This window comes from Podarcis melisellensis, assembly GCF_964234715.1.
Source record: "Podarcis melisellensis genome assembly, chromosome: 4".
Lineage (NCBI taxonomy): Eukaryota > Metazoa > Chordata > Lepidosauria > Squamata > Lacertidae > Podarcis > Podarcis melisellensis.
Window position 1 is genome coordinate 103177372 of NC_138531.1, and position 17846 is coordinate 103195217.

Here is a 17846-nt window from a genome sequence, read left to right on the forward strand (position 1 = left end):
TCTGGCCAGTGGCGGAGCCAGGGGGGCAGCTGCCCCCCGAAATCCATAAGAAATAATAAGAATATGAGTTTCTGCCAAGCGAGAGAGGGCTGAGCAGGATGGACTCTGCATTGCAAGGGTTAAAGGGAACCGAGCTGCCTTCCTAGAGAGGACAGGAAGCAAAGGGGGGGCAGGTCCTCCAGAGCCAAGGCCCCCTCCTCCCCAGTCCTTTCCTGCAAGGAAGGAAGGGGGGGTGTTACTTTGTGTCTCTCCTGCAAGGGCTGCCTCGCTCTCCCCTCCTGGGATCTGGTGAGTCTCCTCTCTCTCCCCTTAGAGGGTGCAGTGGGGAGACGGGGGGGGGGTCCCAGGGCTGCAGCAGTGGAGGGGGCCTGGGGGGCCGGATCTGCTCCTGCGGGGGGGGGACCCCAAGTCAGGGAGGAGGAGAGGGCCCTGCCAGGGAGGGGCCAGGGCTGCCACGCTCTCCTTCCTGGAGATCAGAGGATCCCAAACTCATTCGGCCCTCCGCTCCCCCCCTTCAGAAAAAAAATCTCCCTTCTGTAAACAAAGGGGTCCCTAGACTTTAACTCTCTGTGACGTCACTCAGCGTCATTGCACAAGAGAGGAAACATCTGCAAATGGTTTTCCAAAGTTGGAGGAGGAGGTGGACTAGACAACCCCTCCCCCAAAAAAAACACTGGGAGGAAGGAAAAAAAGGCGGTAAAGAGAGGCCAGGAATAAAGAGAGGGATCCCAGCCCAGAGTCTGGCTGCTGCATTGGGGACCAGTTTCCCAGTGTCTCCCAGGGCAGCTCCCCACGGAGGCCACTGCAGCAATCCCCTCGCACCCAGAGCAGGGCATCCCAGGACCACATCCTCTCTGTCCCAAAGGGATTGTTGCTGGAAAACCAGCCGGAAATGGGCGCTGCTTCTCACTGAGCCTCCAGGGACCTGGACATCAATGCCTGTGTGTGTGTTGAGCTATCTAAGAGAATAATCATAATAAATTGATCGCCTAAATTTCAAGAGAGATGTCTTTGGACCCTGTCCACCTGGCCCTCAGAGCAAAGAAAAGGGGACCCCACCCCAGAATTCTGTCTTGAGAGTGGCAGAGAGTCCCAAGTGCAAGAAAAGGAGACAACCAGGGGAGAAATGTGCCCTGAAGTGGGGGTGGGGGGAGAGCAACTCCTGAGGACCCCCAGGCGAGGACCCCCACCAGAGCCAAGAATCCATTTCCCACAAGATACAAATGACTCCCTTGTCAGACAATTCTGACTTCATGTATTGACTGGAAGGCAGGAGAAACCAGGCTGATTCATCTCCCAGAAATCCCTTCAGTTGCCTCCACATTTTGCATTGCAATCTTCCTTCTAGGAGAGCTAGAGGCTGCTTTCTCCTTCTTCTTTTTCTCCTCCTCTTTATAACGAAGATCTCTCATGGTTTGGGCTGTAAGAGAACAATGTATTTGCTTTGTAGGATTTGCTAGAGCTTCTCATTTAGACGGACAGAACTTGGCAGGAGACCACAGGGTTCCTTCCGATCTCTCAGAGGCTCCCTCAGGGCACAGATGTATGAGGAAGACTCGGCTGGCCCTGAAGCAGGAAAAGGCCATGACAGCCAAACTGGGAGCAGTGGGGGATTCTGGGAAAACCCTGTGCAGAAGATCCTGGGTGAGGAGGACACTCTCCGCTCAGAGGTGCAGAGCCAGCAGTTGAGGCAGTTCTGCTGCCAGGAGACCAAAGGACCCCGAGAGGTTTGCAGCCGACTCTACCACCTTTGCCACCAATGGCTGAAGCCAGAAAGGCACACGAAAGCTGAGATGCTGGACCTGGTGATCTTGGAGCAGTTCCTGGCTGTCCTTCCACCAGAGATGAAGAGCTGGGTGAGGGACTGTGGAGCAGTGACCAGTTCCCAGGCGGTGGCCCTGGCCGAAGGTTTTCTCCTGAGTCAGGCAGAGGAGAGAAAGCAGGTGAGAGAAACTTTCCTCTGGATACTCCCAAGGGGCTCCAAACAGGACGGAGAGCATCTCATATTCCTCTATTGATGGCCCATCCTTTTTCTGCGAAGACATCCATGGAATGAGATCTAACACCCTTTAAGTCTTTGTCATTCTCTTTCTAACATTTCTCACCATCCATTCTCTGTTTTGAATCCTTGTTGCTCTTTCAGGGAATGGATCATTTTGCAGAAATGGACCTGGATTCCTGTGAGGCAGAGAGGCCTCCGTTGGACACCAGAGAGTGGCCACTGGGTAAGGAGGAAGGTGGATTTTCTCTCTTTGGTCTATTCTGTTCATTTTCCAACTCATCTGTGGGTTGTTTTCATCTTGGGTTTTTTTTTTTTTGAGGGGGGCACAGTTGGGACCAAGGGTCCAAAGGAAGTGAGAAGTATTTTTGCACAACTAACATGAAATGGTCACAAACGTCCAAATGCGCTCAGCAGGTAAGGCTTTCTGAAAGGCCCATCTGTAGTTAGAGATGCTCTGTTTCACCTTTGAGAGAAGCAGGCACTCCTGGCATCCTGATTACCTTTTTTCTCTTGCAGGAGACAGAATGATGCTGGCAAGACCTCCTGATCCACCTTTTCCTGGGGGCAGAAGTGAAACAGCGGCAGTGGAACCAGATCAGGTCAGGAGAAGCTGCCTTGTGGGGACAGAGGCTGAGGGATGGAGCAATGTCATGGACTGGTTGGGCACAGAGGAATGGTGGGAGGAAGCAGCCGGGGAACCAGGATGGGAAGATGGCTCAGAGCCCAAGGAGTGGAGGTGGAGGAAGGATGAGCGGTCAGAGGGAGAAGAGGGAGAAGCCTGGGAAGAGGAGGTGTCAGAAGCTGAAGGGGAAACAGGGCTTAGTGAGCTGGGAGACTCTGTGGCAGAATGCAGTGCAGAATCAGAGGCAGAAGAGGAAGGAGGCGAGTGGGAGGAGGGAGGTCGAGAGGCAGAGGTGAGTCAGGAGAAAGAGCAGCCACTGGGAGCTCCCTCTCCTTCTGCCAGAAGCCACCCTCCCTGCTTGTCTCTCAGAGCCAGGAGACGTCTGACAATGGAGGAGCAAAGGCAGTCTGCACACTGGCGCACTGTTGGATTGCTTGCCAGAAACCCCAGAGAGGAGGTGACTTGGAAAGTTGTGGGGAGCCGGGGGCCTTCACTCTCAGCAACTGATTTCATGGAGGAAGAGGCTCAGGGAATGAGCTGCTGTTCTCTTGAGGCCCGAAACTCAGCCAAGTCTGTGAATATCGTGTTCTTGCTGATAAAGAGTTAACTCCAGCTGTGAACTGTGGGATATCCTGCCCAGATAGCTCTGTGACACCAGCCTTCTCAATATCACCAGTAGGATTCATCTGTAGTCTAATTTTTAATGGAATCCTAGAGTTGAAAGGGACCCCAAGGGTCATCAAGTCCCTGTTGGTTTCTGCTTCCCTCACTGAGCAGCGGAAGGGCTTGTCACAAGACAATGTTTACATTCCACAGGATGTACTGTTGGGTTTTCTCACGGGAAAGCAGACTGGATGTGACGTACACTGGTTTCCTGTTTTTCACTGTTCTTTGCAGTTTCAGTTTGAGTTTCTCTCCGTGCTTCAGAGGAGAGATGACGCTTTCTCTGCTCCGGCAGAGGGAAAATGTTTTTCTGTAACTTACCAGCTTTGAACTGTAAATAAAGTAGTATAGAGCATGTTGGCTCATACTTCTCATCATTCCGCTGTGCACTGGACACTGCTTATCTCCAACATTTGGTTCCGGGCCCGGAGAATGCAGTGTTTTGAGGATAGACTTCAGAAGTCGGGCTCCTGGCATAGGAACAAAGGAGCAAGAAACGAAGTGCCAGCAAAGCATCGGAACAGCGGCAGAGAGACGGATAGCAACGGTATCTGCTCTGCGCGTCAAGATGATTGATGAAGGTATGTGCTACTGCTCCGGGCAGCCTGCCAGCTTCTAATTAATGGCTTTATGGCTGGACTTTGAACTTTTAATAGCCGGTTTTGCCGCGGCACAGGCAAATGGCTAGAAGCAACACTTTCCTATGCTGGGGGAAATCGAAAGTAACTTTTACAAATGCTGTTGTTTCAAAGCAGCTGCAGATGTGACGCAGCAAGAATTAAAGGGCAGTAGAGAAAGCACTTGGGGACTTTCACTATTGAACTTGCCTTTGGGAATGAGGTTTCAAGCAGCTGCAGATAAGCAAAGCAGTTAAAGAGAACAGCAGCGCAGGCTCAAAGGCAGAGGCTGTTTTGAAATTGCCTTTGGATTGAAGCAGCTGTACACAGAAGCAGCATGTATACAGCAGCTTGATTTAAAGCAGCAGTGATGATGCAGGAGGCAATTGCCACAGTAATGATGGCTAGCTGCAGAAGGCTGGATGAAGCAAGTGGGGAATTTGATACCACTGATCAGCCAAATGCTCAACTCACAGTAGCTTGTGATACTGCCATGATTCAGAGTGAAGCAGATCAGCGGGGTGATAGCTGCATGGGAAATGGGGAGACTTCACAGTCATCATCCCATAGTGCAGTGGAACCACCAGATGGCGCCAAAGCTTTGAAGGCAGTGAAATGCTACTCGTGTGGACGTCTAGGCCATATGAAGAGGGAATGCAGAAATCCCAGGGCCAAGACAGAGCAGCGCAGCAAAAGCTCATCGCGTGGAAAAGGCCAGGGCAAAGGCAAAGGTCCGGTGTCCAGGTCAACGCAGCACAAGGCAATGGTCTCACGCTACGCTCCAAAGGTTACAAAGGTTGCAGAGGTTGCAGAGGTCCAGAAGACGTCTAGATCTTTCTTCGTTGTTGATTCAGCGGCAACGCATCACATGTGCAACGATAAGCGACTGTTCGTGTCTTTTACACCGCAGGAAGGTGCGATTCACCAGGCGGATGACCACACTATCCCCAGTAAAGGCTACGGAACTGTTGTTCTTCACAGTTTGGACTTATCAATACAGGACGTGCTTTATGTGCCGGACGCGAAACATAATCTGCTTAGCGTTGGACAGCTGATGGAGCGGAAAATAGACGTTTCCTTTACGAACAATAAGTGCATCATCACAAAGAAAAATGATTATCAATTGTATGCTGAATTTGTTGATCGTTTGTTTGTTTTGTATTATGATGATGTTGTGCAAGATGACACTTGTTGCATTGCAGGTTCTAACAAAAGTTTGCATGCAGAATGTATTCACGATTTTCACAGAAAATTTGCTCATTTGCATTTTGAGGCAGTATCTAAAATGCCTGCCTTGGTTGAAGGTATGACTATTAAACCCTGCAGGTACCACATGAAGTGCAAGGCATGCGCAGCAAACAAGGTGAAAATGGCTGCGAAAGGTAAGGTGTCTAGTAGGCAAGCTACAGAACCATACCAAATTATTCATGCTGATTTGGTTGGACCACTAGCGCCCTCTTTGGGTGGAAATAGGTACTTCATGGTTCTCATTGATGCATTTTCCAGGTATATTTATGTGTACAATCTCAAGCAGAAATCAGAGGCTTTTCCTAGGTTCAAGGAATTCTGTGCTTGGTTGGGAAATGTGCATGGTAAGAAGATTAAGATTCTTTTCACCGACCGGGGGGGAGAGTTCACTTCTCAGCAGTTTGAAGCTTTTCTGGCTGAGAAAGGAATTCAACATGATTTGTCTAGTCCTCGCTCGCCATGGCAGAATGGACTTGCGGAACGAGCAAATCAGACATTGCTTCAAGGATTAAAAACCTTGCTGCATGATGCAAATCTTCCAGAGAGTTATTGGGCCGAAGCTCTCTCATGTTTCACTTACAGTTATAATCGCAGGTTATCTTCAGCGATTGGTTGTACCCCCTATGAGAAGATGTTTGGCAAGAAGCCATACATCAAACACATGAAAATTTTTGGTTCGGACATGTGGGTTCACTCACCACAACACTCCAAGTTAGACAAGCGTGGATTGCATGGTATCTTTCTAGGTTATCAGAAAGGGTCTTACAGAATAATGATGACTGACTCTAAGGAGATTAAGCTCACAAGAAGTGTTGAGTACAATGCCAAGTGGGGGGAGAATGTGGGAATTTTCCAATGTTATCCTGATGACAGTGATGAGACTGAGGATAGTCAAAAGCAACTGAAACAACCCACACCCACTGATGAAGGTTCTGATTCTGAGTCTGAAACTGAATCGAGTGATTCAGAGGATTTCAAGAGTGCGAAAGCCTCTATACGACCCTCTGAAAGCTCTGATCAAGAATTGGAGGAACCATTGTTCACAATAGGTCACTTTTCTCCTAAGAAGGAAGAGGAGAGTGTTGAAGACCTAAGGCTAATTCGTAGGTCACAGAGAGCCACAAAAGGCAGACCTCCAAAGAGATTTGCTGATGAGTTTGCTAAGATAGCAGTAACAGCTGTTAAAAGCTCCAAGAAGGTATTTGAACCTTCAAGTTTCCAAGAAATCCAGGATTTGGATTCAAAGGAAGCTGAGCCATGGTTAAATGCCATGAAGGCTGAGCTTGATTCCTTGGAAAGGAACAAAACATGGGACCTTGTTCCAATAGTTCCAGGAATGAAATTGCTTGGAAGCAAATGGGTCTTCAAAGCAAAGACTGATCAAAATGGTAAGATAGTCAGACACAAAGCCAGATTGGTAGCCAGAGGATTTGCTCAGGTACCAGGTGAAGACTATCACGAGACCTATTCACCCACAGTGAGGTATGAGAGCATTAGGCTTATGCTCAAGCTAGCTGCAGAGGAGAATCTACACATTAGTCACCATGATGTGAATACAGCTTTTCTGTACGGATCTCTAAATGAATCACTTTATATGCTTCCACCTGATGGCGTACAGGTAAAACAGGGATTTGTTTGTGCTCTGAAAAAGTCCCTTTATGGTCTCAAACAAAGTGCACGGTGTTGGCACACAAAACTCACTGAAGTATTGTTTTCTCTAGGTTTTAAGCAAGGGAAATCTGATCCATGTGTATTTGTCAAAGAGGAGGGGCAAAAGAAACTGTATTGTTTGTTTTATGTTGATGATCTTTTATTCTTTTGGAAAGATGTCACAATGTACAATAACGCCCTAGCTCAACTGAAAGAGCACTTTGACATGAAAGATCTTGGTGAGGTAAACAACTACCTATCTCTGGAAATAGAGAGAGATCAAGATGGTAACATACTAGTACACCAGTCACGGAAAATTGCTGATGTGTTAAGCAAACTAAACCTGATGGATGCTAACCCTGTAGACACACCGATGATAACAGGTTATCAGGTAGATGACACTGAAGAAGCATTTTCTGACACTACACTGTACAGAAGTGTGCTAGGCAAGCTAAACTTCATTGCCAGATGTTCAAGACCAGACATTGCTGTTAGCTGTAATTTGCTAAGCAGACAAGTCAACAATCCTACTGTTAAGGATTGGAAAGCTCTGAAACGCATAGCGCGGTATTTGAAAGGCACTATGCATTACAGACTGAGATTTAACAATCAGAAGTCTGGTGGTCTTGAGATATTTGCAGATGCAAGTTTTGGAAGTGACACTACAGACAGGAAAAGTACGTCTGGAGTTTGCTATAAGTACAATCAGGGTCTATTTGATTGGTCGTGCAAGAAGCAAACAACAGTTAGCTTAAGTACTTGTGAAGCTGAACTGAATGCACTGTCTTATTCACTTAAGGATTGTGAATGGTTGTTACAATTGTGCAAAGACATGAAAATTCCTGTCAAATGTCCAATCCAGGTTTACCAGGACAACAAAGCATGTTTGGCTTTGCTGAATTCTGAAGGTTGTAAGCAAAGCACGAAGCACTTGCAATTGAAGGTGCAACATGCTAGGGAACGTATTCAGAAGGGACTCGTAACGGTGTCCTATATGCCAGGTAATGAAATTCCTGCTGATGTATTGTCCAAGATTGTATCAAGGGATCAACACTGTACCTATGTGCAGAAGTTGGGTTTGTACTGATATTGTACGAACACGCTGCCCAGTGATGTTCACAGAAAGGGGGAGGATGTTGGTTTCTGCTTCCCTCACTGAGCAGCGGAAGGGCTTGTCACAAGACAATGTTTACATTCCACAGGATGTACTGTTGGGTTTTCTCACGGGAAAGCAGACTGGATGTGACGTACACTGGTTTCCTGTTTTTCACTGTTCTTTGCAGTTTCAGTTTGAGTTTCTCTCCGTGCTTCAGAGGAGAGATGACGCTTTCTCTGCTCCGGCAGAGGGAAAATGTTTTTCTGTAACTTACCAGCTTTGAACTGTAAATAAAGTAGTATAGAGCATGTTGGCTCATACTTCTCATCATTCCGCTGTGCACTGGACACTGCTTATCTCCAACAGTCCCACCCCCTGCATTGCTGGAGTCTCAGCTAGATCATCCAAGACAGATGGCCATCCAAACTAGGCTTCTTTTATTTCTAGATTGATTACTGAATAGGCTTCTAAGCAGTGCACAAATGAGAACAAATAGTGGCCATGAGCCCCTTGAGTTTGACTCTAGGGCATTGGGAAGGAACCTCCCCAGAACAGCACACAAGGAGAAAGTGGATCCTTCCATCGGGGAAACTGGAATGTTTGTGTAGGGTGGACTCCCTGGTCCTGAATGGCGTAACTGCCCCTAAAAGACCAGGTGCACAGCCTGGGAGTCATTTTGGACTCACAGCTGTCCATGGAGGCACAGGTCAATGCTGTGTCCAGGGCAGCTGTCTACCAGCTCCATCTGGTCCATAGGATGATATCCTTCTTGCCTCCGTACTGTCTCGCCAGAGTAGTGCATGCTCTAGTTATGCAATGCACTTTACATGGGGCTACCTTTGAAGGTGACCTGGAAACTACAACTAATCCAGAAGATGGCAGCTGGACTAGTGGTGACTAGAAGAGGCCACCAAGACCATATAACACCGGTTGTGAAAAACCTGCATTGGCTCCCAGTCCATTTGGTGTTGACCTTGAAAGCCCTAAATGGCCTTGGCCCAGTAGACCTGAAGGAGCGTCTCCACCCTCATCATTCTGCCCAGACATGGAGATCAATCTCCAAGGGCCTTCTGGCGGTTCCCTCACTGCCCAAAGCCAAGTTACTGGGAACTAGGAAGAGGGCCTTGTCAGTAGTGGCACCCGCCCTGTGAAACCGCCTCCCATAAGATGTCAAGGAAATAAACAACTATCTGACTTTTAGAAGACATCTGAAAGCAGTCCTGTTTAGGGAAGTTTTTATTATTTGATGTTTTATTCTGCTTTTATTGCTTTGTTGAAAGCCACCAGAGTGGCTGGGGAAACCCAGCCAGATGGGTGGGGTATAAATAAATCATCATCATCGTCATCAAAATGTGCAGCAAAGCTATCCTATTGAAACAACACAGCAATTAATAGGCAGTTTTCTGTAGCAGATCATATTTCTGCTGTCTCAGAGGACGACATTTCCCTTTTTCTTTTAGGGTCCAGTGTGCTTTGAAGATGTTGCTGTTCATTTCACGGATGAGGAGTGGGCGTTGCTGGATCCTGACCAGAGAGCTCTGCATAAGGACGTCATGGAGGAGAATCGTGGGATCGTGGCCTCTCTTGGTAAGGCTCCCTGTGGGATCGTCCTATCTGCCTGGAAATTCAAAAAATACCTCTATGTGACAAACCTCACATATTTTCACAGAGCTCAACAGCGCCCCCTACTGTTGGAAGAACGCCCAGGAAGGCCACCACCTTCCCAAGACACTGGGGTGTCTCTCCGGTGGTCTCTCTCTGGCTGTAAATCTTCCTCAGTCCAGAGAGTCCAGTGATAAGCGACCCCTCCCTCCTGAGAGGAGTATGCTCGTCTTCTGGCATCTCATTGCAGAAGAAAAAGACAATCAGTAGCTATAAACTACTTTATTTACAGTCCATATATACAGAGAACCCACCAGCATGTCCGCTCTCTCTCTCAGCAGCAGTACAGAACAACATCTCACACAGAAGTGAAAGTAACTTCTGTCGCAGTACTCAACAGTACCGAGACTCCCTGTCTCACGCTCTCAGACACTCACATGATATAAACAACCATAGTGCTACTTGCTGACCAGCTGGTGAGATAAAGATCCTAACACCTACGACACCTGGGAACCTAACACCCCCACAATAAACAGTAAATTACAGTTCTTTTCTGAGAACCATCTTCCTCCTGTTCTGCCTCTTTATACCATGGTTGGGCTGGTCTGAACTGCCCAGGCATCTTAAATGTCAGCTTCAGAGTTGTTAGGACATATAAGTAGCTTCTGTCAGGTTTTCTGTTTTTGATTTTGCTGCTATCAGTCTTGGGTTGACCAAAGAGATGACTGGAATTGTAGATGGAGGGGATGACATGACTGGGCCAAACAAAATCCGTCCCAGAGAAGAGCCAGGATGATTGACTCTCAGGTAATACTAGCAGTAATAATAATAATAATTATTAATAATTATTATTTATACCCTGCCCATCTGGCTGGGTTGCCCCAGCCACTCTGGGTGGCTTCCAACACATATATAAACATGAAACATTAATAATAACAATCTGATCCCATATAAAAAGTACATTAACTTTAAAATGAACAACTTACACTAGTGGCCAAAATTGTGGAAGCCTTTTGGGAAAAGTGTATATCTGAGGTTTGATGGCTCATAACACCACTTTTTTTGTGGAATAATACCATAAAATTCTATATCAATGGAAAAATTATTTAATGAAGAATGTAATGCAATAATAATAATTATAATAATATATTATTTTTATCCTGCCCTCCCCAGCAGAACCTGGGCTCAGAGTGCCTAACAACAGTAAAATGATATAACATTCTAAAATCAGTTCATTCTAAAATCAAATCAAATCAGAGTAATGGCAACCATTGGGGATTGCCAAAGGAGGGAGTCAGGCTGTGCCCTGGCCAAAGGCCATAAAAACCCTATAAGATGTTCTTGAGGCTCCGTCACGGTCACCCTGCCATACTCGCTCTAGCCGTCTGAGGTCCTTCTTCATTTTTCGGAGCTCCTCAATAAACCAGGGAGCCCGGTTTCTGCGGGGTCGCAGAGGGCGCTTAGGTGCGATCTCATCGATGGCTGCCAGGAGCTGGGTATTCCAGCCCTCAACAAGCTCAGTCAATGAGTTGCCAGGGGGAGCAAGGTCCCGCAAGGCTTGGCGGAATCTATCAGGGTCCATCAGCCTCTGCGGGCGAGCCCAAATCAGCTCGCCACCTAAGCAGGGTGGGGGTGGAAAGTCAATCCTGGCTTTCAGAGCGTAATGATCAGACCATGGCACCTTCATTGAAGGAGACATGATCACATCTATACCTACGCCAAAGATCAAATCCAGCGTGTGGCCTGCTTGATGTGTGGGGCCCGAAACAAACTGGGAGAGCCCTAGTGTCGCCATGGAAGACACCAGGTCCAGAGCCTGTGAGGAAGGAGTGGCATCAGCATGGAAGTTGAAGTCCCCCAATACCAATAGGTTAGGGAACTCCAAGGCCCAGCCAGCCACCGCCTCCAGCAGGCCTGACAGGGTGGCTGCTGGTGCGCTAGGTGGCCGGTACACCAGCCAGACAGCCAAGCTCACCTCGGAGCCCCACACTAGGCCAACACATTCAATGCCGGGAATCGATGGCGATGGTAGAGCCCTGAAAGAACAATCTTCCCGGATTAACGTTTATGAAGGAGTATTTATTAGAACATTAATCATAAAGAAGAAATGGGAAACACATTCGAAAAAGGAGATGTGCAGAAATTCTCACCATGTTCACTAATACTTGGTTTGGTAACTTTAATTACGACCTTGCAACGTCCTCCCATGGAGTGAACCAGGTTTTTTGTAATTTCTGCAGCTATAATAATGTGAAACCAAGATTGAATTATTGCCTCTATTAATTGCTGGGTTGGTTCTAACTAACAAGTTTCTTTAGTTGGCTCCTAAGTTTGGGTTAAGGTCTGGGCTATTCCCAGACCGTTCCAGGAGTGGAATATGATTATCTTGAAACCACTGTTTGCACACAGCAGCAACATGACATGGAGCTGAATCCTGTTGAAATATAAAATAAAAATAAATCAGTAAATATTTATATAAATATATGTAAATGCTTCAGTATCTGGGGAAAGATCACATGTGGAACGGTTCAGTTTGGGCTCAAGTATTTCATTTTTGTATTTTGGGGCATTTACATTCCCATTCATGATGCAAATCCTGCCCACACCTTTTGCTGCCATCCAATCCCAGATCATAACACTAACTGGGTGTTTCACAGTAGGTGTAATACATGTACAGTGGTACCTCTGGTTAAGATGATGATGATGATGATGATGATAATTGATTTATACCTAGCCCATCTGGCTGGGTTTCTCCAGCCACTCTGGGCTACTTCCAACAAAAATATCAAAATACAATATTCCATCAAATATTAAAAGCTTTCCTAAAGAGGGCTGCCTTCAGATGTCTTCTAAAAGTCTGATAATTGTTTATTTCCTTGACATCTGATTGGAGGGCATTCAATGGGGTGGGTTCCACTATAAATAAAGTGGTGTGATTCTGCCTTCTGCAACATTAGCCTCCGCTCCCGGTTTGGTGTTAATAGTAATAAAAATAATTTATTTTTTATTTATACCCCACCCATCTGACTGGGTTTCCCCAGCCACTCTGGGCGGCTTCCAACAAAATATTAAAATACAATAGTCCATCAAATATTAAAAGCTTTCCTAAAGAGGGCTGCCTTCAGATGTCTTCTAAAAGTCTGATAATTGTTTATTTCCTTGACATCTGATTGGAGGGCATTCAATGGGGTGGGTTCCACTACCGAGAAGGCCCTCTGCCTGGTTCCCTGTAACTTGGCTTCTTGCATTGAGGGAAATGCCAGAAGGCCCTCGTAGCTGGACCACAGTATTCAGGCTGAATGATGGGGGTGGAGACGCTCCTCAGGTATACTGGACCGAGGCTGTTTAGGGCTTTAAAGGTCAGCACCAACACTTTGAATTGTGCTAGGAAATGTCCAGGGAGCCAGTGTATGTCTTCCAGGACTAGTGGTATATTGTCAGATTTAGCACTTCTGTCACACAAGACACGGAATGCTGGCAGTTGTCCTAGTTGAGGTTTATTTAGAAATACAGTGGTACCTCGGGTTAAGAACTTAATCTATTCCGGAGGTCCATTCTTAACCTGAATCCATTTTTATCCTGAGACGCGCTTTCGCTAGCATCCCGGGGCAAAGTTCACTACCAGAAGCACCTGCTTCCAGGTTAGCGGAGCTCGTTACGCGAAGCGTTCGTAAGGAGGATGGTACATAATCCAAGGTTTCACTGTAGGATATAAATCTTCTCCGATTCTTCTCCTCGCGTATTTCATGCCATCACTACCAAGCAAGGAGATTTGGGTCTCATCACTCCAAATAACACTGCCCCATTGTTCCATGGCCAGTTAACATGGGTTGTAGCACAGTTTAATCTTTTCAGCATTTGCTTGAGAGATAACCATGGCTTTCTCCTTAGAATTTTAGCATTTAGAACAGTCTTTGCACTCAACTTCACATTACATTGCGCCATGTCATCTTGTATACACCCAAATGATTTTTTTCTGCCACGTAGGCACGGTCTCTTCATTCTTCAATTGTCACTTGCTGTTGTGCACCTTTCCCTGCCTTTACCAGTCTGATTTTGTAGTGACCGAGTCTCCTTATAGCTCTTCAAAAATATAGAAATGCCAGCTTTGGTTATGTTTCCCAAAATCTTTCTTCTAATTTCTTCATAAGTGTCGTCTTGTTCACTTAATAGAAGAAGAAGAGGAGGAGGAGGAGTTTGGATTTGATATCCCACTTTATTACTACCCTTAGGAGTATCAAAGCGGTTAACATTCTCCTTTCCCTTCCTCCCTCACAACTAACACTCTGTGAGGTGAGTGGGGCTGAGAGACTTCAAAGAAGTGTGACTGGCCCAAGGTCACCCAGCAGCTGCATGTGGAGGATCAGGGAAGCGAACCCGGTTCACTAGATTAAGAGACTACTGCTCTTAACCACTACATCACATTGGCTATTTTACATCGCTTTCTGGGTGAACAGTCAACTCTTTGTGCCATTTCTTTAATTTTATTATATTATAGAAACTCACTAAATGAAAAAACAAAAAAAACCCAATCAACAATAGAAATCACATAACACGCTGAGAAAACCTAAGCAAGTTGTACTTCGTTTTTCTAGTTATTTTGTTATACGTTTTGATATAATTGAACAAACTTAGTTGCATTACATTCTTAATTGAATTATCTTTCCATTTATATATGATTTTATGATATTACTCCAAAGGAAGTGGTGTTATAAGCCATCAATCCTCTGAAAAGCACTTTTTTCCAAAAGGCTTTGACAATTTTGACCACTAATGTATATCAAACCAAGCAACATTCAACAACCCATCAGAGTCTAATAACGAATATATTGGTTAATGACAAACAACAAAGGTAATGAACATCCCCCTCCCCAATTCCCTTCAGTTCTTTTCCATTTGTTCCTGAGGCTCTAACCCGTTTTTGTCTGCATTGCAGATTGTGATGAATTGGAAATCGAGAACAAGTGTGACCACAACAAAATCCTCAGAGAGGAGAAGCCAGGTAAAAATTTGGAGTGTGGAGAGAGCTGCAGTCAGAGCTTCCATTACACTTTCCAACAAAGAATTATCATTGAAAAGAAACCCTATCAGTCCATGGAATGTGGAAAGGGCTTCAGCCACAGCCGCAATCTCACTTTCCATCAGAGAATTCATACAGGAGAGAAACCCTATCAGTGTGTGGAATGCGGAAAGAGCTTCAGTCAGAGCTGCGATCTCACTTTCCATCAGAGAATTCATACAGGAGAGAAACCCTATCAGTGTGTGGAATGCGGAAAGAGCTTCAGTAAGATCTCTTCTCTGACTTCCCATCAAAGAATTCATGCAAGAGAGAAGCCCTATTCGTGTGTGGAATGTGGAAAGAGCTTCAGTAAAAGCACCAATCTCACTAAGCATCAGAGAATTCATACAGGGGAGAAACCCTATCAGTGTTTGGAATGTGGAAAGAGCTTCACTGAAAGCTACAAACTCACTTCCCATCAGAGAATTCATACAGGAGAGAAACCCTATCAGTGTGTGGCATGTGGAAAGAGCTTCAGTACGAGCTCCAATCTCACTTCCCATCAGAGAATTCATACAGGAGAGAAACCCTATCAGTGCATGGAATGTGGAAAGAGCTTCAGTAGGAGAACCGATCTCATTTCCCATCAAAGAATTCATACAGGGCAAATACTCTATCAGTGTGCAGAATGTGGAAAGAGTTTCAGTAAGAGCTCCAATCTCACTTCCCATCAAAGAATTCATACAGGGGAGAAACCCTATCAGTGCATGGAATGTGCAAAAAGCTTCAGGAGGAGCTCCGATCTCACTTCCCATCAGAGAATTCATACAGGGGAGAAACCCTACCAGTGCCTGGAATGTGGAAAGAGCTTCAGATGGAGCACCGATCTCACATCCCATCAAAGAATTCATACAGGGGAGAAACCCTATCAGTGCATGGAATGTGGAATGAGCTTCAGGAAGAGCTCCAATTTCACTTTCCATCAAAGAATTCATAGGACGAAACCATATCAGTGCTTTGAATGTGGAAAGAGCTTCAGTCAGAGCTCCTCTCTCAATTCCCATCAAAGAATTCATACAGGGGAGAAACCCTATCAGTGTGCAGAATGTGGAAAGAGCTTCAGTAAGAGCTCCAATCTCACATCCCATCAAAGAATTCATACAGGGGAGAAACTCTATCAGTGTGTGGAATGTGGAAAGAGCTTCAGTAGAAGCTCTGATCTCACTAAACATCAAAGAATTCATACAGGGGAGAAACCCTATCAGTGTGTGGAATGTGGAAAGAGCTTCACTGATAGCTCCTATTTCACTTCCCATCAAAGAATTCATTCAGGGGAGAAACCCTATCAGTGCCTGGAATGTGGAAAGAGCTTCAGGAAGAGCTCCAATCTCACTAGGCATCAGAGAATTCATTCAGAGGTCAGAAAAACTATTATACAGCTTTAGGAGTCTGTCAAATAGGCACCTTTTAAACCAGGCCTTTGGCTGATTGACATCTAATGCCTTTTAAAAATTTGGTGGGGAGTGGGGTTACAGATGTGCATCTTGTGTTTTTATGTTGTAACCGTCCTGAGACCTGTGGGTGTAGGAAATAGGCGCCAACTCTTAAAGGCCCACAGGTCCCCCCCCAATAAAATATTTGAGGGGGGCACCCCCAAGTTGATAGGCATTGCCATTGAAATGGCATGCGTGCACCACATCATGTGATTTATTATGTGAGGAGAGGCTTACTAAGCCCCTCCTATATTTTATTCAAGTTGGCACCCCTGGTATAGGGTGATATAGAAATTAAATAAATGCATAAATAAAATAAGAACATCTTGGTCGCCTCCATTTGTACATGTTCCAGCTTGCCAATATCCTTCTTATTATCATTTTTAAAAATTATGTGCCCATCATCTGAGGATTTCACAGTGGTTCACAACATAAACATACAGGTTGAAAGCATGGCTTTCTCAAAAACAAGGAAAGCCAGAGAAATCTCTTTCTTTTCTTTTTTTGGATGGAGTTAGAAACTTTGTTAATTAGGGGACTGCTGTTGGTATTTTTGACTATGTGCCATTCTGTGCAGCTTCACACAGAGTCAATTAAGAGTTGGCAGAAGGCCAAGGATGGAGTAATTCTGCCTGGAGATATGAAACCTTGGATACAGCTTTACCATTGGATGAGAACTCACACAGGCATTATGACTTATGACCTTACTGACTGGAGTGTGTGTTGTTCTGAGAGAAAAGAGTCGTTTGGAGTTTGTTAAGAGAGAGCTAGTTAAGATCTGTATCTGTTCTTGTATATAGTAACTTGTAGAGCCTGCTGTAAATAATAAACACCTCTAAGTAACCATGTTACTGGTTGCAGCATTTTGTTCCTGCTCTCCGTCAGGGTAGCAGCCGGTCCTGATCCCCCAGCAACTCACCTCCCTGTTTCGCCCGAAGGTTGAGTATTTCTCCTGCGTGTACTCAGGTCTCTCCTCTCAGACCTTAGTCTCTGCAGCTTGGGAGATGTCAGTGGGTTACTAGACCGAGGGGCCACCTCAGCCTCCCCTGACCAAACTGGTAGTGGAGCAGCTGTAAGCCATGGCCCAGCTGAAGGCAATGAGGTAATCCCTGCGTCTGGAGTCAGGGGAGGCTCAGGCCCCTGACTCGGCTCAGCTGGTGCTTGTTGCAGGGGAACCTGTGCAGACTGGGACTCTTCAAGATCAGGCCCCAGACTTGGTTCAGATGATGCCTGAGGCTAAGGATCGGGTGCAGAAATTCCCCCACCTCCTGCAAAAGCAGGGAGAAGGTCTGGAATCACACAGGCTGCAGGCAGCCTGTCCGCTGCTCCCAGAGCTGGGGGGGGGAATCATATTTTTTTCCTTGATTTCCCCCTCTGAAAACTAGGTGCGCCCTATGGTCAGGTGCGCCCTATGGAGCGAAAAATATGGTATTTTAAATCTTTTGTTGGAAGCCGCCCAGAGTGGCTGGGGAACCAGTATTATTAGCAGGTTTTTGAGGACAGGGAAAACATGTTCGGACACGGAGCGTTAAAGCTCTGCCTGGAAAGAGAGGGTGGATAACTGAGTGTGGATAAGCCATTGCACTCCTCTTCTTTTGGAAACATTGGAGGCTCACTGGTGTGTGATATACTGCTTTCTTTATTTACACCTCTATACAAGGTGAACATAGGTGGTTGAGAATCCAAGAAGAGACTCCTGGATTAGGCCAATGGCCAATCCAGTTCTCAGCCTGTTCTCACAGTGTCCAGCCAGTTGCCTGGGGGAAACCAGGAAGCAGAGAATGAAGAGCCCTCTCTTGTCCTGTGGTTTTCCACAAGTGGATGCAGCTGAACTCAAAGAGATGCTCCAAGTTC

The 17846-nt window shown here is 46.0% G+C and overlaps 2 protein-coding genes across 4 annotated transcripts in view; one reads left to right on the plus strand and one right to left on the minus strand.

Moving 5' to 3' along the window:
- Positions 1-17846, minus strand: part of LOC309369078 (uncharacterized protein) — a 421063-nt gene that overhangs the window by 342673 nt on the left and 60544 nt on the right. The window lies entirely within an intron of this gene.
- Positions 1542-16838, plus strand: LOC309368804 (uncharacterized protein; the record flags this gene model as incomplete). The annotated part of the gene is made up of 5 exons (XM_081909110.1): positions 1542-1943; positions 2144-2225; positions 2519-2601; positions 9359-9485; positions 14437-16838. The coding sequence occupies 5 exons, from the start codon at positions 1542-1544 to the stop codon at positions 15942-15944; spliced, it is 2202 nt and encodes a 733-aa protein (XP_081765236.1). The 3' UTR covers positions 15945-16838.